The following is a 25069-nucleotide window of genomic DNA, read 5'->3' as shown; positions in this document are numbered from 1 at the left end:
GCCTCTGGTCCACTAAACAATTAGTGGAATATAAATCTATCTCATCATTCATTCTTTGTGAGGAAGCGTCTTATAAATTCAAAGTCCAACAAAACAGTTACATGACCTAATTTGAAATTTTAAATAGTATAAAGCCTCCAGGCTTAATTTTATACCAGCAAGCACATAACATCTCCATGTTTGAAAGGTATTTTTTGTGTGCGTGTGTCCTGAGGTGTGCATGTGTGGGCACGTGGGTACAATAGCTTGCACATTTCTGTGGAAGCACAAGGGTGGCAATGGGTGTCTTTCCTCAGTTGCTCTCCACCTTATCTTTATTTTTGAAATTGGAGGGTTGTGGGGGGGGGGGGTTGTCAGTGCAGTGTCCACAGAGGACAGTGGAGGGCGTCAGATCCGCTGACGCTGGAGTAAGGTAGCTGTAAGCACCAGACATATGTTCTGGGAATCAATTCATGTCTGCAAGATCGGTGCATGCCCTAACCCAGCCATCAGCGTGGCCTTCCACCTTATGTTTTGAGGCAGGGTCTCCCACACTGATAGAAATTCCAGAGACTAGTTTGTCTGTGACTCCTTTCCCCTCACTCCCAGCACTGGGGTTATAGGTGTGTGTTCCTGCACCTGTGACTAACTGGGATCTGAACTTAGCTCCTCAGCAATTTACCAGTTGAGCCACCTTCCCAGCCCCCATGAAATGGTTACAAAGTTATAAAGCTTTTTATAACTTAAAGTGCATACTATTTAAAACATTGGACTGAAAAGATGGCTCCGCACTTACAAAGGCTTGCCTTGCGAATTTCACCCACCTGAGCTTGATTTCCAAGTTCCACGGTGGAAGCAGAGAACCAGCTCCCAAGAGTCACCTTCTGACCGCCACATTTGTGTGCCCGACCCACACAGCCATACAAGGAAAATAAGTGAAATGGCAAACCTCATTTCTACAGTAATAAAGCCATTATCGCGTTAGACACCAAGTCCCTTCTATCCAGAAGGGAAAGTATTAGCACATAAATTGAAAATGGTAAGCAACAACAAAAACATCCAGATGTGCTCATTAAAATTTAGCTTAGCAAAATGCTACTTTCCTATTCCTGGTGGAAGAGCTTTTAATTCATATTCCAATGAGATAAACAATTTACAAGTGAAGGATGTGACATCAAACTACACATACAACCCCAGGTCCTCTGTGGATTTCATCAAGCCCTATAGTAGGTCCAGGTTTCTCCACTCTAGAAAAGTCTAGACGGTGAGTGGTGGCCAAGCCCGTGAACACTGAGGCGGAAAGAGTGTTATGAACTCAAGATAACCCCAGGCTATACAGTGAATAACGTATAGGGTGGCTTCGGCTACTAAATAAAACCCTCTCTCCAACGGCCATAAAGGCGAATAATGTAACCAGGGTGGGAAAAAAAATGAGTTTCCAACGGCATAACCTTGGTCACACGGCAAACTCTAGCTACCTAAGCACAGCCCTCTGCCAAGATGACAGATGGCACTATGTATGACACTTAGCTGCTTTGTCAGGTCAGAGCCATCACTATAAATTAGGAATAGGAGAAAAAAATTAAGGTTTGAAGCTACCAAATTTGTATATATGCATCACAAGGGCCAGCAAGATGGTTCAGCCAAAGGTAAAGGCAATTGCCTCCAAACCTGATGACCTGAGGAGGAGAGGGATGATTCCCACAAGTTGTCTTCTAAATACACTTGCTGTGGCAGACGTAGACACACAAGCACATGATGGATGGATGGAAGGATGGATGGATGGATTGATGGGTGGATGGATCGATAGATAGATGGATAGATAGATAGATAGATAGATAGATAGATAGATAGATAGATGATAGATAGATATAGATAACATTAGACAAATAATAGATAGATAATAAATAATTTTAGAACAATCTCACAAAGCCAAATCCTGTTAATTTAGAGCCATCAGGGATATCTACCACTTCAGGAACAATTCTACCAACCTGCTGTTCATTAACACTGCAATCAGTAGACTGGGCAAGCAGAATGAGGGAAAGAAGGGAGAAGATGGGGCCCAAAGGCTGTGTGTCTTCAACCAGCAGGCATGGAAACCGTAAGAAATTGTTTCCAGTTAACGATCACAGAGGAGCTTCGGGGTTTTTTGGTTTTGGTTTTTGTTTTTTGGTTTTTTTTTGTTTTGTTTTGTTTTATTTTATTTTGTTTTTGTTTTGCTTGCTTGCTTGCTTGCTTGCTTTTTGTGTTTGTTTTACCGGGGTGTTTTTTTTGTTTGTTTGTTTTTTTCTTTTCAACTCAGTCGTATACCTCACAAAAGCGTAAAGGATCCGAGAGGGCTCTAGGCTGCAGAGTAACCCACAGGTAAAGCTGCCGCTGCAGACACAGAAAGGGAGAGGGAGCCCAGGCTTGCAATCTCAGGACAGAGGAGACTAAGGCAGAACTGCCTTCAGATCCTTAGCACCTGGACTACATAGTGAGCTCTCAGTGGGTCATGATTAAACAGTAATTTCTCGCAGGTCAGCTGACAGTAAACAGATAAGATATTTAAGGTAAAACTCAATTCATTTTAAGCCAGAAAAAAAAAATATGGGCAGGAAGAGATCGCAACTGCTCTATTGTGTTTTAAGGGTCATTAAGTTATGATTACTAAAAATATTAAAGAAAAATATTTTGTGTATAATGGGATCAGATATTCATGACTCATTCATTTCTTCTTGCAGCCGTAATACACCGTTGCTTTTTTGTTTTGTTTTGTTTTGTTTTGTTTTGTTTTTAAAGCTGGAAGTAGAACTTACTTCTGTTCTACTGTGGGAAATCACCTATAAAGTTAGTTTGCAAGATAAGTACCTATGTGTTTATTCTCTGGGTATTTTATTTCAGCCAGTGGTGACATTCCTAACACTCAAGGTATCTGCATGCCTTTAAGCGGGCTACAAAAGTAACTCCTGCTTGTATTTTCACAGCAATGGATAGATCTTAGGAAAAACCTGGCAGAGCTCAGTGCCAGCAGCATTCAGGGCTGACTGGATCGGTGCCACAGCACATTTTACTTCTTTACTCAAATCCAATTTGATGACTCTGTCTTGTTTTGCTGAGATATAGTCTTACTGGGTAGCCCAGGCTGGTCTCAAACTCATCATTATCCAGGATTCAAGGTGTAAAGTGCCAGGTCAGATTCATTATTGTGTATTTCTTACCAACATGGATTCCCTTTCCACTTAGAAACTACCCCTAAAAGTCAAGCGCTGAGGATGGGGGACAGCCATGGGTAAAACTCTTGCTGCGAAGGCATAAGGTGAGAACAGCCACCTGAGACTGTCCCCGAAACCCAACACATATGCCTGTACACACACACACACACACACACACACTCACATACACACACACACGGTGGGGGGTATCTAAGTAACTACAATATGAAAAGCTAATAAAAATGGAGTGTATATATAACAAGTACATATTTGTTTGTTTGTCTGAATGTTTGTTTGTTTTTGAGGAAAGGACTGGGGCTCGCGTAGTCCAGACTGGCCTTGAACTGGCCACGTAGCTGAGGGTGACTTTGAACTCCTGCCCTCCCTGCCTCCACCTCCTAAGTGCTAGGATTACAGACTTGAAGCGCATGCCTGGTTCCAACAATGCTTTTCTTCACTAAGTGCATGAAATAGGCATAATGCAGCAAGCTCTTGGGGAGGAAAATTAATTCATAAACCAGACATATGAATAACACCTGGATCCCAACACTGAATAAAACAAGGTTGCAAGGAATCTGAGGAAAGCCTGGGTTGCCTGATGAGATTCTCCCTCTGAAACGAATACATGCAATTAGATGAAGGCACTGATGCTATGCATTAAAATTGTGTACACGTAGGTTTATTACATCATTTGTTCTTACTCAGTGAAAGTCCATCCTACATATTAATATATTTCCTAGTCACAGTAGGTGGCCCACAGAAGGGTATAGACTTTTTATAAAGGTTGCTAGTATGTCTTAGAATACTAAATAATTACTTATTGTTTAGAATAGAATCATATATAAAGACAACCAATGGTGGATTTCTATTAATATAAAATTGCAATTCGTCTCCATGTACTTAACACATATTATCCATTTTAGCTTTATGCCAAGGTACTTTTCATAAAAAAAATTGTTTTACATTTACTTGATTCAAATTTCCATGGTAATTACTTGATTCAAACTTCTATTTCTATTTATTATATAGCAATATTTAAAAAGCCTTAAGGCTGGAGAGGTGGTTTGGCAGTTGTAGAGGACCCAGGTTCAGTTCCCAGCACCCACATGGCAGATCATACCCAGTTGCAACTTCAGTTCCCAGGGATCTAACACTCTCTTCTGGCCTCTCTAGGCACTAGATACACATACAAGGTGCACATACATGCATGCAGGTACTCACACATACACAAATAAATCTCTTTAAAAGGTTCTATGCTTAGGATTTTTATCTACAGATTGGGGATGTATTGGCTTCAGATCATTTAAAGATACAATTAAAGTGTGACATTATTCAAAATGTACATAGAAACTGCAAATCATTTTGTGTCAAACATGAAGACTTTAAATTCCTGCCACAACTCGGTCTTTTGTTCACCCCCTGAAAACTGTCCACAGTTAGAAAGGATGCTGCATGCGTTAGATATCAAGAACTGAGGGTCCAGGAAATGTTAAACTGATGGCATAGGAAGTCAACACAAGAAGCACAATTTAAATTAGACTAGTACAATTTCAAAAAATTAAGTTTAAAGTGTTTCTTGGCCCAAGTCCTACCAGTCTGGAGCCAAATTCAACCAAGAATAGCAATCTCACTGAAATCACCTAATTAAGTCACACTGAAATCACCGTCCCCACTAGGCTGCTTTTCTCCCTACAAGAAAGAATTTGGCTCAGGGAATTAGTCAAACTTTTCTTCAGTTACCTAAAAATAAATCTGACCACTCATTACAGAAATCATTTCAAATTGTTATGGTAATAAAATAATAGCTGCTTTTTCATGGAAGTTTGTTTTTTTTTTCTCCTCTCATGTCAGTTGTGATGCATGTTAATGAGAAATTATTACTATTTCAGCTTTATCTACCTGACAGATTTTAGCATTAAACCCAGGTAGACAGTCAAAACCTTAAGACGGCTCTTACGATCAATGAATGACAAGGTATGAAATTTAACCTTAGGTTTTGGTTGTTAGCAGAGTCTAGACCATAGGTTCTCAACCTTCCTAATGCCGCAACCCTTTAATGCAGTTCCTCATGTTGCGATGACCACCAACCATAAAATTATTCTTGTCGCTATTTCCTAACTGTCATTTTGCTACTGTTATGAATGGTACTATAAATATCTGATATTCAGGATAACCCATATGCAACCACCAAAGGGGTCGAGACCCACAGGTTGAGAACCGCTGACCTAGTCTACTCTGAAATAAAATCTTGACAAGAGACTATCTAGACCAGGGTAGTGTGTGGACGCGTCTGTGTTTTAGGAGTGGTCTTGATTACTTTAAGGTGGGAAGACCTGCCCATTGTGGGTGGCATCATTTCCTGGGTTTGGGTCTGGGCTGTGTAAGGGAGGAGAAAGTGAATACCAGCATGTATTCATCTATTTGCTTTGCTCCTGACTGTGATGTCAACAGTTCCTCCAAGTTCCTACTGGCCTTACTTCCCCTCAGTTACAGACTGTAACTTGAAATTGTGAGATAGAATAATCTTTTCTTCCCTGAGTTTGTTTGTTAGGGTATTTTATTACAGCAATAGGAAGCAAAACTAAGGTGTGTGTGTGCGCATGTGAGTGTTTGTGTGCACAAGAGAGAGAATGTGTGTATGTGTGCTTGTGCCGACTCATGAGTTGTCGTAAAAAAAATTCAGCCAGTTAAAATTTCACACATTCAGATAAGAAACTTAGAGTGAATGAATTATTTGTCATGGTCAGGTGCCTGTGGTTACGCTGAATCATAAAAGCCATGGAGCATTTTTATATGAAGACACTGACCGTAATCAAGAACTATCTAAAATACCTGTGGATCCCTGTGCCCACCACAGTGTACGGGAAAGTAAGGGCTTCTGGATTCCAGTCAAGTACAACCAAAGCGACACAGAGCTTCCTGAGGTTAAATATGGGCGCTACCTTTTAAAGGGGCACGTGAAGCACTGTGCCCTTTACTCCCAGCGCATGGGAGGCTAAGATAGACACAACGGGAATTCCAGGCCAACTTGAGCTATGTATGAGATCCTGTACCAAAAACACAATCAGTCTGTAACTTAAAGCAGGATCATTTTCTTCCCCATTAATGTTGAAAGGTCTTGAGAAAGGTTTTTAAATCCTTCACTAAATTTCTCAATTGGTGGCTTGAGGGAAATGATTTTAACCAAATGGATATTTTTTCTCACAGCTTGTTTTTTTTTTCCCCCTCAATGTAATTTATCAAAGAGAAGAACTCTCTGGACAAATTCCAGAGTTCCCTCATCATGAATGTCTCCAAAGGATGTTCCACTAAGGCATCTACTGCAGCCACAGAACAGAATTGAAGGAACATGATGAGCACTTCTGCTCCAGAACCATTATCTGCTTCCAACACTTCCTTTAGCCTGACTTCTAATCATGCAAGAAAGATGTCTCTACTAAGCTTAGGACTTTGATAAGTAAGAAGAGCAGAGAGCCCTTATCATAAATGAACTCGGCACAATTGGGGAGAGGAGAAAGGACCATGAAAATAAATCCATAAAAGCCAGATGCCTTTTGGTCAATACTTCTTTGTCATAAAGCAAACTTGTTTAAGATGCTACAAAACCATTTCTTCGGTGTTCAATAGGAATCTGCCATTTCCATGCACAGCATCCTGCTGTTTACCCAAAAACTAATGTCAATGAATAAGACTCAGAGGCTGCCAAAGCGTTTTCCATAAACCAACTCTTCTGAGACAGTCTAGATCTGTAATCAAGTAAGTCTGAACAACCCTGAATACTTCATTCACCTAGTGGATGTATGTAATGGGCACCATTATATAAAAGTTTCTAGGACTCTAACCATTAAAATGATTTAATAACAACCAAACTGGCATTTCCCTGACATATCTGGCCACAGCCCTAATATCTCATAAAACGGTTTGGGAAATGTTTTCATATAATATAGGAAATAATATCACTCTTGCATAAAGGAAAATTAGCAAAGATTCACTATATCTAGGCACACTAACTGGAACTAGAACGACAGTGTCTACACAAAATATCGATGAGTCTCTCTGGAACCATTGTGACTTGTTCTGGTTTTGACTTATAATTAGGCCTTTGGAGGCCATATGCCTCAAAATAATATCTGATCAGGTTTTTCTTTTGTATTTTCAGTATTTTTTCATAAATATGAAAGGCTAGCGAATGTAGTTACATTATTTCTGTGCCTCAGGTTTTGCATTTCAAATGTAATTATTTTAATAAACGATTTTAAAAAGAGTTGAAAAAATAAGACATAAGTTCATGTTTGTTGTCACTTGGTTGGTTGCTTTTTTTTTTTTTTTTTTTTGAGACAGGGTCTCAATATGCAGCCAAGCTTTGATGTCTCAATTTGCTACACACCCCAGTCAGGCCAGGCAAGAACCTGGCAACCTCCAGACTCTGCTTTCTGAACACTGGGACTATAGTATACCCAGCAGGGGCCAGCACACTCTACTACCGTGGACAAAATACGCAGAGCACTTCAGAGCTGGCTGGAAATTCATCCTACAACCTACATTTTAAAGTGTTGAGAAATAAACTTTGAGTGCAGTCCTGCTAATTCTGTACAAAGAGAACTGACCTGTCTGCCCTGTGTTTCAGTAGCTGCCCCACCCCCACCCCTGTTACACTGGATATGGAGCCATTTGTCATCCTGTAGTTCATACAGTGTTGGTCACATGGAGCATGGGCGGAAAGGGCTCCCTCTGCCACTGAGCCATCTTGTAAGGCTCCCGTCATTCTGCATTCAGCAGCTCAGCCAAACTCATTCTCGCCAATATGCAAATACGAAGACACGCTAAGACTTTCATGTTGAGGTTTACAGAGAGGCAGCAACAGACAGAGACAGGTAATCTATGGACTTGCTTATCCTATGCGATTTTATTCTGTCCTCTCACGCTTACTCTGTTCAGCTCATCTCTAAATGTGTCATATATTTGGATGAGTGGACATGGTGCTCCTGGACAAGGAAATCAAAACGAATTCATCTTTATGAAACTGAAATCCACAGTCTTGATATCCAAACTACATTATGCAAGTGAAATATTTTTTACTATCAATAAGCTTTGAAGAGCGGTCTGCTGAATTAATCAAACTGCTCTTCAGTGTGGAGCAATGGGGGTCAGCCAGCGGACAAGAGAAAGTTAGTGTGTAGAAGCCTGAGACATTCCAAACAGGGCTGGATATAATATGGAAAGCAGTTCTTGAAGGCCAAACCAGGAATTTAAGGTTGGTGGGGTGGGGTGGGGGAACCTATGGTCACATTTGAGAGCTGCTGAACAGATATGTATGTTCAAATTTATGCTTACGGAAACATTTAAGAAAGCTGGGTATATTAATGCATGCCTGTAATCCCAGTGCCCTAAAGAGACAGAAGAATAGCACCAAATTCCACACTAGCCTGTATTAAATACATAGCAAGCTCCAGGCCAGAGTTTCATAGCAGTATTCTATCTTCAAAAAAGAATAATAAATAAGTAAATAAACCAAAATATAAAAATTAACTTAAATCAATTAGTAAAGAAACTGAATGGGGGGGGGGGCTGGAGAGATGGCTTAGAGGTTAAGAGCATTGCCTGTTCTTCCAAAGGTCCTGAGTTCAATTCCCGGCAACCACATGGTGGCTCACAACCATCTGTAATGAGGTCTGGTACCCTCTTCTGGCCTGCAGGCATATATTGTATACAGGATAAATAAAAGTTTAAAAAAAAAAAGAAACTGAATGGGTTAGAATACGATAATCACGATTCTTAAAGGCCACTCTATTAAAGTGCTAGTGGTCTAAATTGAGGTCAATGGGTCAATGGAAAGTGGAGATGTTGGTGCCAAAGGCAACTCCTATGTAGAGGTGAGTGGGACTTCAAGGATGTCTGGCATGTCTGGCGGTGTGAAGTCGGACACTGACTCCCAATCCTGGCTCAGATAGGATTTTGTTCAGGAAAAGGCCATAGGAAATAGCTTGTTCTGAAGAGGAAATGGTATGTTTTGACATGCTGAACTGAATGACGACGACAAGGGCTCAGGGGGCAGTGTCAAGCATCCCCGAAGGTGAGTGTAAGAGGAAACCTCAATTACAGCACATACAAAAATAGATAAAAGCTGGGATAAGGACGTTAATACATTCCATGGCGGGGACACAGGGCTCTGGTAGAGGTTGATGGCCTGACCGCAGATCCCTGGAACCCAGTGAAAGCCAAATGTGGTGTTACATGTTTGTAATTCCAGTACTCCTCTGGGGTACGTGGGACATAGAGAAAGGAGAAGCCCCTGGTAGCTCCAGGCCATCCCAGTATGGACACGGGAAAGCAACAAGGAGACATGTTTCACACAAGATGAAAGACTGAGAGTCAACACCTGAGATTGTCCTCTGACATCCACACATGTACCCTAGAGTACAAGCCCCTTCACACAGAACTCAGGCATAACACACGCCGCACACACACATACAAAAATACATTTCTAAAAATATAATTTTTGGCGCGACTGTGGTGACGTGCACCTCTAATCCAGACTCTTGGGGGGCTAAGCCAGGAAGATTTCTAGTTAAGGGCCTAGACTGTGCCTTTGAGTGAGACCTTGTCTCAAATACTAAAATAGGTATCATTATTATATTTCTGACTGGTGTTCACCGAGGTACAGGAAAATGGTATTTCAGAAATGAAATAAAAATACCCCATGTCAATACTTGCCTAAAATAAACTGACTAAATCGGTGGGCACCTAACAGCAATAGTCACCTATTAATACACAAGCTACAGAGAGGCAAATCCAGGTACAGAATTACAAAATATTTTCAAAATTGAGGGAATTTTACTTAGATTTTTTATGCTGCAGAGTATGACGGGGAATTTAAAAGGATTAGCCAAATATTTGCCTACGGATTCCAGAGCCATGGTGCATAATTTTCCAACTATTATGCTTTGCACTGGGCCTGGCACCTCTCTTCTCAACCAGCAGATTTTTTTTTTCTGGAAAATATCCCTTCAGCAATCCCTCCCTGTCCACAAATATTCCCAACCACTCTGGTCACGCCAGTTGAACCAATGTCCTTAAACATTTCGTAAACATTGACTTGTACTGAACTATACCCCTACTGTCTTGTGCAAACGCTAACCTACTTTGAATTACCCTACGCCCAATTCCTTCAGCTGTAAAACGTAAAGTACCCAACAAAATGCCTACTTTTCTTTAGGGTAAACACAGGGGTGAGAGAAGGGAGGGCAGGAGCTCTGCCAAGACTAGGTTCGGCAAAATAAGCATCATGAATAGCATTACCTTAATCCACAAAATAAAGGTTAAATATCTTAACTATATACGCTCCAATAAAGTCTCATTCATGTTAAACCGCAGGTTCCTTTACGTCAGCGGCTTGAAATTCCATTTAATAATGAACTCTTTTGGAAACAAGTACACAAGACGGAGCCGCCGAGGGGAGGGGGTGCTAGAGCTGCTGCTGTCTTTTCTAAGTCGGAGTTCACTATGTAGCTGCCCTACCCAGAACGTGCAGAAACATCCCTGCCTCTGCTTCCCAAGAGCTAGGATTACAAAGGAGCATCACCACTCCCAGATGAGCAGCTAGAGATTTAAGAGCTATAGCTCAACGGTAGAGCACTTGCTTAGCAAGCATAAGGCCCTAGGTGCAATCCCCACTGGAGCAGGGATCACCAGGTACCCATTCACTTCTTCACCACCCTCACATTCCCACCCCAGTCACTCCAGCATCTGAGGCAGCCTGTCAGCACTTTAAGGAAGATGCTTTTAAGCCAGTCTTTTGGATAGTAACTAATCTAACATTAAATCATGGTAAGCAAGCCCCCACTAACAAAAGAAATATGCTAGTTTTAATATTAAAGAGGTTATTTCTTTTTTGTTATTTTTTATAGTGTTTGCTTTTTTATTGATTTTGAGCTCTACATTTTTCTTTGTTTCCCTCCTTGCCTCTCCCCTCCCCTTCAACCCTCTCCCAAGGTCTCCATGCTCCCAATTTACTCAGGAGATCTTGTCTTTTTCTACTACCCATGTAGATTAGATCTATGTATGTTAAAGAGATTATTTCTATAGTAAAGAGTTTGAATCTATGTTCTGTCAAATAACCACAGTGCTATCTTAAACAACAGCATTATGTGTCTGTCTGACCCCCTAAACACAATTTGAATCTAGAGACAGAAAACAGGAATTGTAACTCGGCCAGGCAACTTTCGACACTCTGGATTCATATGAAATTCTGTTGCAAGCGGCAGCACCAGAGTGGGGGCTCTCTCAGGTGTCCAAGTATTGCCGTATTTGGTCATTTAAGTTAGAAAATTCCTTCTGGTCTGCCAAATTTCTTAGCATTCATCTCATAATTCATAAAGCATCTACTTATAGAGAAAGAATAGTATGCAGTGCTTGGGAGATGAGGGAAACCACAGCGAGCAGGACAAGGTTCCTTCTCTAAAATGCTTACAGAGAGATATAAACAGGCAATTCATTTCAAAACAGACAGTCCCTAATGAAAACAGCTTTACCCGAAACTTTCCACTTTATAATAATGCAAAAGCAATATGCAAACAGCAGCAAACTGCCTTCGATTTTTGAATTTTTATCTTTTCCCAGACTAGCCCTAAGATATCAGATACACTCCTGTGATACTCGGCAACTTCCAGTCAGCCCATCCATCACGAGGGGAAACCCAAACTTGGCAGTGTATTGTGTTGCTAAAACAGGGTATTGGGTAGGTTAGGTGTCACCAATGCATATCAACCCACTGTTACATCATCTTCCTGTGGATGGATGAAGACATCACCCCTTCTTGTGTAGAGAAGCATCTATCTATTATGACACGGCTTTAGAAACATCTAGCAGAGTCCTACAGGGAAGGGTTCCGGGAAAAGATTTCTGAGATGAAAACGTTGTCTTAGCAAGCATCTCAACAATGAGTAGTGCCCAGGGATTCCATGGTAAAAAGATAGAGGGCAGAGTATAGGCAGAAAGGTCCAGGGAGAACATTTTGAGAGACAGGAGTACTAATCCTATGACCCAATGCTCCAAAGCATTTCCCTGGGTAAGGAAGTATGCTCCAAAAGATGTCAGTCCAGCACCGTCTCTGTGGCGCAATCGGTTAGCGCGTTCGGCTGTTAACCGAAAGGTTGGTGGTTCAAGCCCACCCAGGGACGATGGCCTTTAGCCACTCCAGTTGGAATGGGACTGATGGATCATGCGACCAAACCCGTCTCTCTGAGTGTGGCCAACAGCGGGGGCTGACTGAGAAGCAAAGGACAATGGCTCTGGGCTCTGATTGTTCTTCATGGACGGGCTCTGTGGGAGCCTTCTCAGCTTGGTCGATCACCTTCCTGGACCTGGGGGGAGCTGGGAGGACCTTGGTCTTAGCATAGAGTGGGGAACCCTGATGGCTCCTTGGCCTTGAGAGGGAGGGAGGGGAGGTATGGGTGGAGGGGAGGGGAGGGAAGGGGGAGAAGGAGGGGAGAGAAAGGGGAGAAGGAGGGGAGGGAGGGGGGAGGAGGAGGGAAGGAGATGGAAATTTTTAAATATAAAAAAAAAATAAACCATGAGGAAAAAAAAAACAAAACAAAAAAAAAAAAAGATGTCAGTCCACCTGGGATGTCATGAAAGAGGGATACCCATAAACTGAGGATATACATGGGCAGGCACATGTACAATTTCTATCGAATATTGCACTTCAGACTTCATAATATCTAATATAAATACTAGGATTCTTTTTAAAAATAGGGTTTCAATACATAGGCCAGATTGGCCTGAACTTCTTAATTCTTCTGCCTCAGATGCCCAGGCGTTGATAGTTTAGGTATTTGGTATACTCAGCTTAAATATTATAGTTAACATTAAATATTAAGGTGCAGTCATGGTTTTTGACAGGGAATCTCTCCATTGAACGAACACGTCATTATCCTCATGTCCTTTCAAAAGGGAAAGAATTAATGTTATGTTGTAAAATGTGACTTTTCAGCCAGCACCAGTGACTCGAGGCTGTCATGTCAGCTCCTCTGGAAATTGAGGCAGGAATATCACAAGGGCAAGACTAGTCGGGGCTCTTAGAGTGGGTTTAAGTCTAGCCTGGGTCGTGAGACACTGTCTGGATAGACAGAATAAACGAAGGAGCGTGCAGACCAGTGGTAGGACTCTCGGTTCAGTCCCTCTGGCCACACACAGAAACGTGACCTCCAGAAAAACATAATCCAGTCTTTGGAGGTGTACATTGTATGTGTATAAAAACACAAAAATTCCAAAAGCCTAAAACAACACGTTAATAGGCGTTAGATAAATTCTGTGGTGTACTTAATTTTTCTTCCTTTTGGCATGTCTAGTTTCAAAATATTTTTAACTTATTTTGCCCGCACCTGTAAACACACACAAGTGTATGTGTACACCCACACACCTGCAGAGGCACAAGCCAAAGGGACCAGAGGGCACTTTCGGGGAACTGGTTCTTTCCTTAGGCTGTGTGAGCACCAGGGACTGAACACGGGTCATCAGGCTAGTGGCAGGTGCCTTTACCAGTTTAGCAATTTTTCCACCCATTCAAAACTTACAACAATCTAAACTGTGATTCTTAGGTTTCTAAAATCTGTTTTTGTTTCATAATCTTTCATGGTTAAAAAGCTCAGAGAATCAGAGAGCAATCTGCAGTCGGGACAACTGGGTTTTTGGTTCTGGCCTCAACTTTGATAACGTCTGGCCCCAGGACTTAGTCGGCCTTCCAATCTCCTTGTTATCTGGTACCATCCATTTCAGCCATTCTTTTCCTTCTGGCACTAATTCCATGTCTGACCACAAGCAAGATGCAAAATCTGAGCGCCAATCCTCAGAGGTTTTTAGGAATGTCCTGTTCACTCATATAGGAAAAGGGAAATGCCAGGAGGGCACAAGCGTGACAAAGTGTAAGAGAAAAAAAAAATTATTTTTTTTTTCATGAACTCTAACTCAGGGAAAATTGAGGCCTATTAGCAACACCCAATTGGCATTGGAATTGAGGGGTGGGAACAGGGAGTGTTTTAAGGACTGCCGCTAGGTTGAATAAGTTAAACAGTTATAATATATCGCCAAAGTCAAACGGGTGAATGGCAGGAAAACCAATGCTCACGACAGTTAACACCTTTTCCCAACCAGCGGACAGTAAACATCACAAGTGTCTGTGAAGCTCTGCTGTGTTTGTGTGAACCTGTCTGCATTCTCAGGAAGGTCACGGAGCCTATGGGCAGGAAGCAGGGCATGGCCAGGAGTGTGACAGCACAGGGGTTCACACCGGTGCTCCCTCAAGTTAACCGAGTAAGCAGCGAGGCCACACTAAGTGAACCGTCTCCGACTCTCAGCACATCCCAAAGTGAGCAGAGAGTCCCCACGCACTCGCCCACCAGGCAGAGCTGTGAGCCAACCGTTTCCTCCTGCTCACTCCTCACCTGGAGCCCACCAAGGCAGGACACCCAATATTAACAATATTAACAATATTAACAACAATATTAACAAGCACTTTGGCCATACGAGGACCATTTAATGAAAGGCAACAAGGCTGCTACTTCAGGCCCAGCAATCAAATCACCTTTCTGCATTTCCTCTTATCTACAGAAACACTAAAGTTAAAAAAAAAAAAAAAAAAAAAAAAAAAAAAAAATGAGAGTTCGTTATTCCCTCTTTGCGTGGAACCAGGGATGGTCGGCATTTATAATGTCTGAAGCACGTAATTCATTCTTAGAAAGTGCGAGATATTAAACGGTATGTTAAACTTTATCTACAACTTGAATTGGAAATGATTTCTAGTGGCTTAAATGAAACAGCAGGTGAAAACAATCCAAAATAAGCATGTCCTGCTCTCTGTAGAAGACTTCCTTCAGTGGGGAACGTAATTTATTTGCAATGACCACATAAATCCAATGCTATAAGTTGGTGAGCACATTAAATCAAGACAGAGCTGGTGTTGTTGATCGTGTCTATTAACTCCACCACACAGGAGGCAGAGGCAGGACGAACACCAGTCCAAAACCAGACTGGTCAATATAGTGAGTCCCAGGGCAGCCTGAGTTACAATGAGACTGTCTCCAAAACAATACTAAAAATACAAAAATAACTCAAGATCCAGCAGGGTCATTTTAATTTTCAACACCTGATGGATATTTCAGATTGGGGAGTGGATAATAACTGTGGGTAAAAAAAAAAAAAAATCTGCCCTTGAGTACAAACATAAGAAATTTCCTGCTACCCTGTGTTAAGCAACTTTATATTTGCTGCACCGAAAGAACAAGCCTCGAGAAAGCAAAACAAACATGCAGCTCTACCTTTTTCTTCTTTCCACATTATACACACAAGCCCCAGATATTTAAATAGGCACAAAGGAAAAACATTACTTCTTAATAAAATGACATAGGAATGGAACTATCTCTTACTTCAAGAGCAGCCGTGGTACTGGTTCCTACAATGAAAACTGATGTTATTGTGATTAGTTAATTGTTCACCCAACACCTTAGACGTTCCTAGGGACTTTCGTAACTTCTCCACCTCGCACTACTGAACCCTAGCTCAGTAATTGCTGATAAAGAATCTTAACTGCAACATCTGGCAGATGTAAGAGATTAAATTCACAGAGTGCCTCTCTTGGTACAGACACTGGGACCACAAGTGCCTTATCATAAATCAGAGCACCTGGGAGGCTGAGGCAGGAGGACTACCTTGAGTTCTAGGCCAGCCTGGGTTACAGAAGAAACATGTGCATGCATGCATGCACACACACACACACACACACACACACACACACACAATTCCTCAAAGAAAGGCCCACTTAGGGTATGCCTGTCACCACACTCCACTAAAGGGGGATGACATCTGACTCCACCTGATTGTCTCAGAATGTTTTCAATGGCCACATAGCATGTTTTAGCCCTTATAATACTCCAAGAGGACATTCATATATGCATGTCCTCTGAATATTAAGTGTAGGAGCAGCGTTAATTTAATCAAACATCCTCTAACTTAATTTGATCCATAATTACAAAAATGATGATACTCTCAAAAATTAAGAAATAATATAATTTAGTCTCTCCCCCAGAGACAATGAAGCTTGATAATTCACTGATATTCTCAACTAGTCAATCAATGTTATGCCAATCCTGGGACTTAGGGTGGACTGTATTTGGGTACAGGATAGCCATACCAACTAAGATTTTATTTTTTGTATTTTTGAAATAAAGGATATGGAATAAGTTCTAAGTATTTTAAAGGTACACATTAAATCAATCAAGCTTTTGAAAATATTTACAGATGAAAGCTTCCTTGCAATTTCTACATTCATAAATGTTTCCATTAGTTAAGAGATATTTTGGAATGTAGTCAAGCTATTTTGAATGTCGACTCCTAACAACTGCGCTAGGCTAAAGAGTCTCCATAGACTAAGTCCCTGACAATACCCAAAGCTCTTTAAAATCAGTTGTCCCTAAAAGGATAAAGAAAGAAAACCCTAACCATGAAAAAGTGTGTTTTATAGAAACATTTGATGTTAATTCTACTTCCTCAATATAAAACTGGATTAGGGCAGCATCAAAGCCTTGACAATGTACTACTCAAATATGCATTTCTCATTTTTCCTCAGAAGAAAAAGTCATCCATTCCAGCTACATAAAACTCTCCAAAAGCTTTCCTACGATAATGTGAAAACCAAAATACCCACTTCTTGGGGGCGAGAAACACACACACACACACACACACACACACATACAAGCAAGGAGAACTGACAGACTGCACACTTATCTCTTATGTCAACCTTCAGGAAAATGGAAACAATACAGCCCCAACTCATCGGGGAAAAAAATCACCACTGGGGATCAAACTATTTTATGTCTTTCTCGTATTCCACTACAAGCTCAATACTCCAATTTTGCACCGGTTTGCCTGTGTCAAATCCAGAACGCGTAAAGAGCAATTTACTACTGGAGCAAAACAGTTTCTTAACATGAGAGTTCTCTGCTCATTGCCCGTAGTGTAGCTTTAGAGAAAAAAAAAGAAAAACCTTCAAACATACTCATTTTCCTCCTGCTATAATAAAATCGGGAGACATCAGTACAGGAATGCAACCAGAAAGCAGCCCCAAGAATTAAACAAACAAGCAAAATACCCAAACACGGAACACGCTCTGAACAAAGGAAACACAAGCGTGTGAACAGGAAATGAAGCAACTCTATACACATAAATACCTTTTGGGGCCGCCAACGTAGGTGAAAGTAAAGGTGGAGTCTGAGTATCTGAAATCTGAAACAAAAAGTCTTGTTAAAAAGCCACCCTGGGTGGGTTGTTTTTAACCCCATTCTGTCTTGAACCTGCTATTTCATCTGAGCCCAGAAGGCCCCATTAGGAGGGAATAGAGGGCTAGAGAACGAGGGGTGGGCACGGCTACGGTGCCGGAGGGGGGGGGGATGCCGAGCACCCCGCGGGGTGCAGCGGGAGTCTGCCCCCCGCAACAAGTGCCGGGTGCCATGGCAACGGCGGGAATTTCCCAGCCAGGCGGCCGGAAGCAGCCCCAGCCAGGCTTTGGGCTGCGAAGCCCGAACTGCTCTCGGCCTCGGGGGAGCAAAGATGGACGCGAAGGGACCCCTAGGTTGGGCCTGCGTAGCTCGGGAGCCCCAGGAATCCATTCGGTCCCCGGCGCTGTGTGTGTGCGCTCGCCGAGGAGCGGGTGCAAGCAAGGGGGCGGGAGCTCGGCCCAGCGCTGCCTTCTCCCGGGGCCTCGGTGGCGCCGAGCGGAGCAGCGCAGCGCAGCGCAGCCGGTCCCCTCCCGGCCGCCGCCGTTCGGCCCTTGGCGCAAACCCGCCTGCTCGGCCGCGGCTGCCGGAGCCGGGAGGATGCTCTGGGCAGCGCCGGTGGCTGGAATCCAGCGCCCGGCCCCTGCGCTCCGACCGCGCGGGTTCTGCTGACCCCGGAGCCCGAGGCTGCCCTGGCCTGTCAAAGCTGGGGGGCGGGGGAGAGGGGGCTCGTGCCCCCTCCCCCTTGGGGCTCCAGCTCACGACGCTGCAGCTGTTTCCAAATGCACCGGGAACGGGGACTTGCAGCCACACACTCCCCCCCAACCCCAAGCCGCACGCGTCGCGGTCAGAAATCTGGGCAGGGGGGTGGCCAGAGGGAAGACTGGCTCCGGGTCCCAGGATCCGGGAGGCAACAACTCACCTGCAAACAGGCAGTCTTTCTCGGCTCTGGACTTCTGGATCACGATGTCGATATCCTTCTGAATTCTCTCTTGCCTTGAACACATCCCCATTAAATAAATCCCTGGAAAAGAAGCAGCCGCTATTTCCACCCCACCCCACCCCCCTCGCACGCTTCCAGCTTTCGTAAATATTCAGTTAAAAATGAAACCTCTGGCCGAGGCAGGGGCTGAAGGCGAAGTGGTTTCGGAAGTGATCCCGGGTGAGAGAGGAGGAGGTGGAGGAGGAGGAGGAGGAGGGGGAGGTCGGCTTTGCATTCCCAGATGTGACCGCCCAGCTGCTGCTGCTCGCCGCTGCTGGATTCCAATTTCCTCCCCTTCTGACAATGGATGGTGATGACACCGAGTCTCACTTTCTCCCTCCCCCGCCCGGACTGACGGCCGTGGAGAGCCTAGGGGCCCAAAGGGGGCCGGGGACCGCTGGAGGACCGGCAGCCTTGGAGCTGCGGGCGCCGGCGAGGGGCGAGCCCCGCTCCGACTCACGCGCGCACACCCCTCGCGGCCCGCACGCCGGCCTTCCCACACCCGCGCACACTCGCGCCCGCGGGCGGCGGCCGTGCCCAGGCTGCTGCAGCGCCGCCCGCCCGCCGCAGACCCTCCCGCACCGGCCGCGGGTCACCGAGCCCGGCTGCGCGCCGCTGGGGCTTTAATAGTATTCGCCATCCGTGCAGTCTGGATTTCCCCACCCCCGACCGCCACTCGCGCCGGGAGCTGAGTGACAGTGTAGGTAGTGAAGACTCCCTGGGGCTCCCAACCTCTCCCGCACCCCCCTCCTTCCACCACTTTTATGAATTCGACTCCACTTTCAGAAGGAATTATGAGTCATATGGAAACCCAAGCCGGAGTGGCTGGAAGGGAGAAAGGAGGAAAAGAAAAATCTTCACGAATTAAAAATAAATAAAGTGAACAAATCTTTCCTTGTAGTCACATTAGACAAGAAAGGGGAAAGCCTAGAGATTACTCCAGAATCACTCCCCTATTTCCTTAATGCCTTCATTTTTTGGTAGTGGTAGTGATGGGGTTTTGTTGTTGTTATTGGTTGGTTGGTTTTGTTTTGTTTTGTTTTTCTCCCAGGTTGAAGTTCAGCCGCTTTGAGGATCTCTTTAGAAAATGAAACCCTTTCTGCGAGACTCCAAAGACTCCCCAGTTCTTCCCTCTAAGCTGTTAATAAGAAATTGACAGGCGCAGCTGGAATGTGCCAGGGTCTCCCTAGAAGAGGGGGCTGGCTTGGGACCTATTCAAAAGCTACCCTTCTGCGGGCTGCTCAAGGGAAAAGCTTCTTCAGCCCTGTTATCCTTAGCAGAAAGGGGATACTGCTGAGATCCTCGCTCCTGCACTGCCTCAAGCTTATAGTAGCTGACCCATCCTTATTCCCATACTTAAGGTGGATGGGGTTCCACTAAGTACTTTAGCATTTTCACTGGGAACTTTCCCTTGGCAAACCAGGCTCATTTTGTTTTGCATTCCAAAACCAAACAGTGTCTGGAATAAAGGAGGCATTATCAATCAGCTAGCTGGTCCTGGGCCTTTTCATCTTCCAGATAGGAATAGTGAGTAGGCAATGGTGAGTAGGCGAGAGGTTCTTCCTGTGCTGGCGAGCCTGGGTGAGCGCCCCAGGCCTAGGGGCTGAACAGACAAACCCAGAGGAGTATTATCATCTCAAACCTTGTAGAATCCAGACGCTTACTGCTCTTGACACTCAGGTTGGAGGCTGGCCCATCTCCAGCCTTTGTGTATCTGTAGTCTCAGACTTAACCTCTTTTGTAATCATCAGTTGCTGACAGTTGTGGGTGACAACAGAAGACAGCATCCTGCAGCAATTAGGTGGGGCTTTCCAGTGTTCAAGTTCTCCTACAGGCCTTGGAGTGATATGAGCCCCAGGCCTATGATTGCTCCAATTTGCATCCCTTGAGGCTTGCAATACTCAGAAACTCTTCCAGAGACCAAACAAGGCCTTCAGTTTCCTGCACTACTTTGCTTGAGAAGACTTCTCTAAAGGTTAACGCTGCAATGGGGTGGGGGAGGGGCTCAGAGGGGCGTGTCTTCTCCGCTAAAGTGAGCCAAACAATCTGTTTCTATAGCTAGAAAAGGGGTGTGGTGATAGTGTTTGAACCAATCCTAGTAGTTACTCACCAAGGACCATGTTGACACCAATCAGGGCCTTCCGGTGGGTTATTAGGGAAAGTCTCCACCTGGTAGGGGTAGAGAAGGCTTCAAGGTCACCTAGAGTTTACCAAGGTGCCTGGTGGGACAAAGTCCCACACTAGCTATTTGAAACACTCATGTCTGAGACAGTAACATTAGCAGTTGGAGTTATACTTCATTACCTGGATTGCTTCTTCTACCCCAGAGGGGAAAAGCCATGGTGATTGCAGTATAGCTTCCTCAAGGCTCCTGTGAAGTGTTCAGAATGGCTAGTGGATAGGGTGAGAGTATTTGGATTTGGGCTGGCTACTTGATTGATAACCCTGTGCTTATGGCAGTCGAGACATCAAGAAAGGGTAGTGAAGCTTGCAAGTTAAGGCATCAATTTACCCTAGTCTGCAACATAAAAAACACTAAAAAAGATACTTTCAAGCTACAAAGAAACCCTGTCTCGAAAAACCACACACAGACACACACACACACACACACACACACACAGAGAGAGAGAGAGAGAGAGAGAGAGAGAGAGAGAGAGAGAGAGAGAGAGAGAGAGAGAGAGAGAGGATATTTTCAACAAAATCCCATTGCCAGTAACATTTGTTTAACAGTGCTTTAATGATGCTTGACTCCTTCAGCAACGGCTTTAGGGAGGCAGGTTCCGTCTTCATGACCTCAGTGCTGGCTGAAACAAGAGGGGTTTTTCCTCACAGCCTTTGTGAGTAAGGTACACGGCTCTCAGTCAGTGTCTCTATCAGCCTAAGTTCCCAACAGTAACTGAAGTGGCTCAGATCTTCCCTCTCTCCGATTCCTGACAGTGGTGGCATGATGTGGAAGAGAAGATCAGATTCAATTCTGCCACACCAAAAGGAAGAGATTGCATCCCACCTCGCCGAGCAGATAAGAAACACGGCATGCTGGCATATTCAGTCATCCCCATTGAACTGAAAAAAAGAGCGCTCCACATTCTCTAGATACACTGCACCTACAGCTGTATAGCAACTCTCTGCCACTGGATGAGTCCTGATTAGGACCTGGTGGGTTCGAGTCCCCCCTAGCTGCTTTGCTGTAGACACCTCAGACAACAAAAGAACATTCCTCTCTCCTCGTTCTTGCCCACTCCTAAATTTACAAGTACATCATTCTATTATAAGCTAAACATATACATACAGGAATAAAACTATTTAGTATAAATGTGCTTGTCTCCCCTATATTGACAAATTTCTCATTGTTCTGCCACTACATGCAGTAGTTTTCTAGCATGTTGTTTGGATGAATTTGTTACAAGTAACTTATAATTTCAGGACTAGCGCTATCCTCTAGTCCATGGCGGTATGTCCTATGCACCTGGCACTCTTTGGAGATCCTGAAGGTAACTGAGGGAACTGTCAAGCAGGTGCCTCTTCCTAGGCTCATTGTCTTCTTGCCGGCAATCACAATCTAGCCTTCCCTTTTGGAAGTCTCGTTCTGAGTCACTATTTGACAGGCACCATTTGGTTGCATGGAAGAACTCTAGCTGAAAGCAGAGAAGACTGCATGGGATTTGCTGGCTGGTGGAGTATGGAGGCCCGAAAATGTGAGCCTGTTTCCGCGTTGAACAAAGGTCAGAGAGTTGGAACTTAGCTCTAGTTGCTTCAAGGTTATTGTCTGTTTCTACCTCCAACAAAAACCCCACCTAGTTGTTACTCAGAGTTCTCTCTCTCTCTCTCTCTCTCTCTCTCTCTCTCTCTCTCTCTCTCTCAAGGTTATTGTCAACAGGTGAGATTTTGTATTTCAGGAATAGAGAAGTAGATATGTTTTTTATCAAGTAAGTTCCAGTTCCCTTATGGAAATAACTTTGGATTACACCCAGGGAGTGGTTTGCCTACAGGTCAAGGGTGTGAGTGTGACTTGTTTTGTTCTAGCAACAGAATATTTAACTATGGACATAGCTAGTGACATTCTATTGATATGTCCGTTTCATTCTATTATGTTAATGCAGTTTTTTGTCTTACCCCTACCTTTTGGGATCAGGGGTATTTAAAGAAATTGGAAATTAAATGCAGGCAAATTTCAGTACTCACTGGAATTCCCTCCAGATACCATTCTATACTTCTTCATTTTATTATTTTCATCTGCATTTCCATATTTTTATTAATATTTCTAAACCCCCATGCCTCTACCCTGGCAAGAGGTATTTCTGTCAAGGCTGGTCCCTGACAGTGGAGCTGGCATGGCTCCGTGAGAGGAACCAGGGCCTTCAGGAGCCGAACTAGAAGCTCACTTCAGTGAGAACTCACTTTCCTCCTCTTTCTGCTGCTCAGCCTTGGTAGTCTTTTAAATAATGAGTAAATTGTCCTCTGCTAATCTCACACATGTACCATCTGGATACAATGGGGAAGGATTGTCTACCCCCATCACATCAAGGGCCCAATTCCTGAGCAGCCAATGTTGACACACAGATGAAGGACTGTGATAATTTATGCTATATCTAAGATTCTAGTATCCACTCACATGTTTAGGGACCATATGCTTATAGGGAAATTATAACACAGCACTTCCTGATGGGTTGCTAGTCTGGAAGAGAAAAAGTCATTTCAGCCAGGTGTGGTATTGCTTGCTTATGTTCTGGGAACATGAGCGAGGAAGGGAGGCTGAGGAAGGAGACACACGAGGCTGAGGCAAGACTGAGCTAAACAGTGAGTTCCAGGCCAACCAACCTGGGATAGAGGGTGAGAACCTGTTTCAAAACCAACAAAACAACAAAAAGACAAAATCAAAATTACTCAGTCAGCCAACTGACTCCATTTCTCAAGACTTAATCTTCATGGGACGTGTGTCTTATGAAGGAAATAATGTCTTCGATCTGCATGGTTCGGTCACAGAGTGATACTCACAGGGACAGGCTGTCCTGACTAGTGCGTGTCCTCTGGGCATGCCCCAGCAGCCGCACCTATTACATTTACTATTTGTCTTCCTTTCTTAAGTGGCTCTGAGCCTGAGTAATTTGCCCTCTTCAAAAGCCTTTCTCCCTTATTTCAGCTGATGTGTGAAACACAGACCGTACTTCACAAAACTTGTTAAAAGACAGGGGATTGTAGCCTTCCATGAAGCAAAATGGAAACAGCAAAGAAGAGCCTAGGGTTCAGAGCCCTAGAGGTGGAGGCTGGATTGCAAGGAAGGCCAAGTGTGGGAAAGAAAGTCGAGGGTAAAGAAAGTGTGAAATAGGTTTAAAGGCAGCGGGAAGATCTGAACACAGTGGAGTGCTGCATTTGACACCCATAAACTTTCAAATCTACCTGGTTCAATTCTTTTCCCAGCTCCACATCCAATGATTCACATGTAGTGATTTCATATTAGTATCATGGAATAAGCTATGGTCAGACTATTAAACCATGGAAGTTAGAATCACCACTTAGCCAGTCTTTCTTCTGCACCAGGAAGTTGAATATTAATCCCTTGTCATGCCACTACATGGAAACAGGGAGAGAACAGGGCCATGGCTATAAATGAAACCTTGAAGATATAACACCAGTAATAAAGGAATCAAACACTTCGATAAAGACACTGTTGGGCATGACACCATATGCCTGTAATCTCAGTACCCAAAGGCAGAGGTAGGAGGATAGCTGCAAGTTTACTGTCATCCTAGTCTGCATAAAGAGTTCCAGGCCCCCCAAAACTATAAAGCAGGACTGTACACACCGATTTCTCTGCCACAGGAAGATTGTGAAAGAGAAACACATGGCAAAACTTGCTCAGTCTCTGCAGGTTGCCGTCTTCAACAGAGTTTTGCATGGCAAAATTGGCAGACGGCAGCATGAACAGTTGCCCTACGTTAGAGGCTTGCAGTTTTAAGGAAGTGATTCAGGAAGTAGATCAATCTTAGCCTGTGTCATAGGCTGGAAACATGCCAGGCCCAATCGCAGCTCCATTCCAGCAGGGCCAGGTGTGACCATGGCAGCAGCACTGCTTCGAATCTGAGCCAGTAACTCATCTACCCCACATGGTCCAAGTCTACTTTCTCATGCCACTTGGCACACCAGCCTCCTGAAATGTTGATATTAGCAAACTTCCAGCAAAAAGGTTGCCAACCCTCGCATATTTTTCTTTACTGTCTAGGTTATTTTAGGTGTGGGCCTGCCCAATAGAAGTATGAACTAAATTGGATTTTATATTGTCTCCCAGTCTCTCTCACTCACATTCTCTCCCCTCTCTTCATCTTACAATTGCTCGTACTCACTCTCCTGTTCTCTCTCTCTCTCTCTCTCTCTCTCTCTCTCTCTCTCTCTCAAGTTTATTTATGAAAGAAAGGAGAGAGGCCAGGGTAAGATGGATCAATAGGTAAAGGTGCTTGCTGCCAGGCATGATGAACTGAATTTGATTCCCCGAACCCTCATGACTGATGGAGAGAACTGACCTTTGAACGTTGTCTTCTGACTTTCACATGCATCCCAACACACACACATACACACACAAACACACACACACACATACACTAAAAAAGTACAAAAGAAAGAAGGAAGGAGTTAAGGAAGGAAGAACC

General features: G+C 43.9%; 1 protein-coding gene and 1 non-coding gene across 3 annotated transcripts in view; one reads left to right on the top strand and one right to left on the bottom strand.

The window, feature by feature from the left end:
- Positions 1-18749, bottom strand: part of Parp8 (poly(ADP-ribose) polymerase family member 8) — a 174632-nt gene extending 155883 nt beyond the window's left edge. For both annotated transcript variants that reach the window (XM_038322765.1, XM_038322764.1), the window contains exons 1-3: positions 18555-18749; positions 18366-18467; positions 17399-17453 (exon numbers count right to left, since the gene is read on the bottom strand). In XM_038322765.1, coding sequence (XP_038178693.1) covers positions 17399-17453; positions 18366-18467; positions 18555-18660 — 263 coding nt within the window. In that variant the 5' untranslated portion in view covers positions 18661-18749. The remainder of the gene's footprint in view (positions 1-17398; positions 17454-18365; positions 18468-18554) is intronic.
- Positions 12282-12355, top strand: Trnan-guu. Its single transcript has one exon. It is a non-coding gene; the product is annotated as a tRNA-Asn (tRNA).
- Positions 18750-25069: the final 6320 nt, after the last annotated feature.

Source organism: Arvicola amphibius, chromosome 3, assembly GCF_903992535.2.
Source record: "Arvicola amphibius chromosome 3, mArvAmp1.2, whole genome shotgun sequence".
Classification (NCBI taxonomy): Eukaryota; Metazoa; Chordata; class Mammalia; order Rodentia; family Cricetidae; genus Arvicola; species Arvicola amphibius.
The sequence above is the reverse complement of the archived record's forward strand: the minus strand, read 5'-3'. Positions and strand labels throughout refer to the sequence as shown.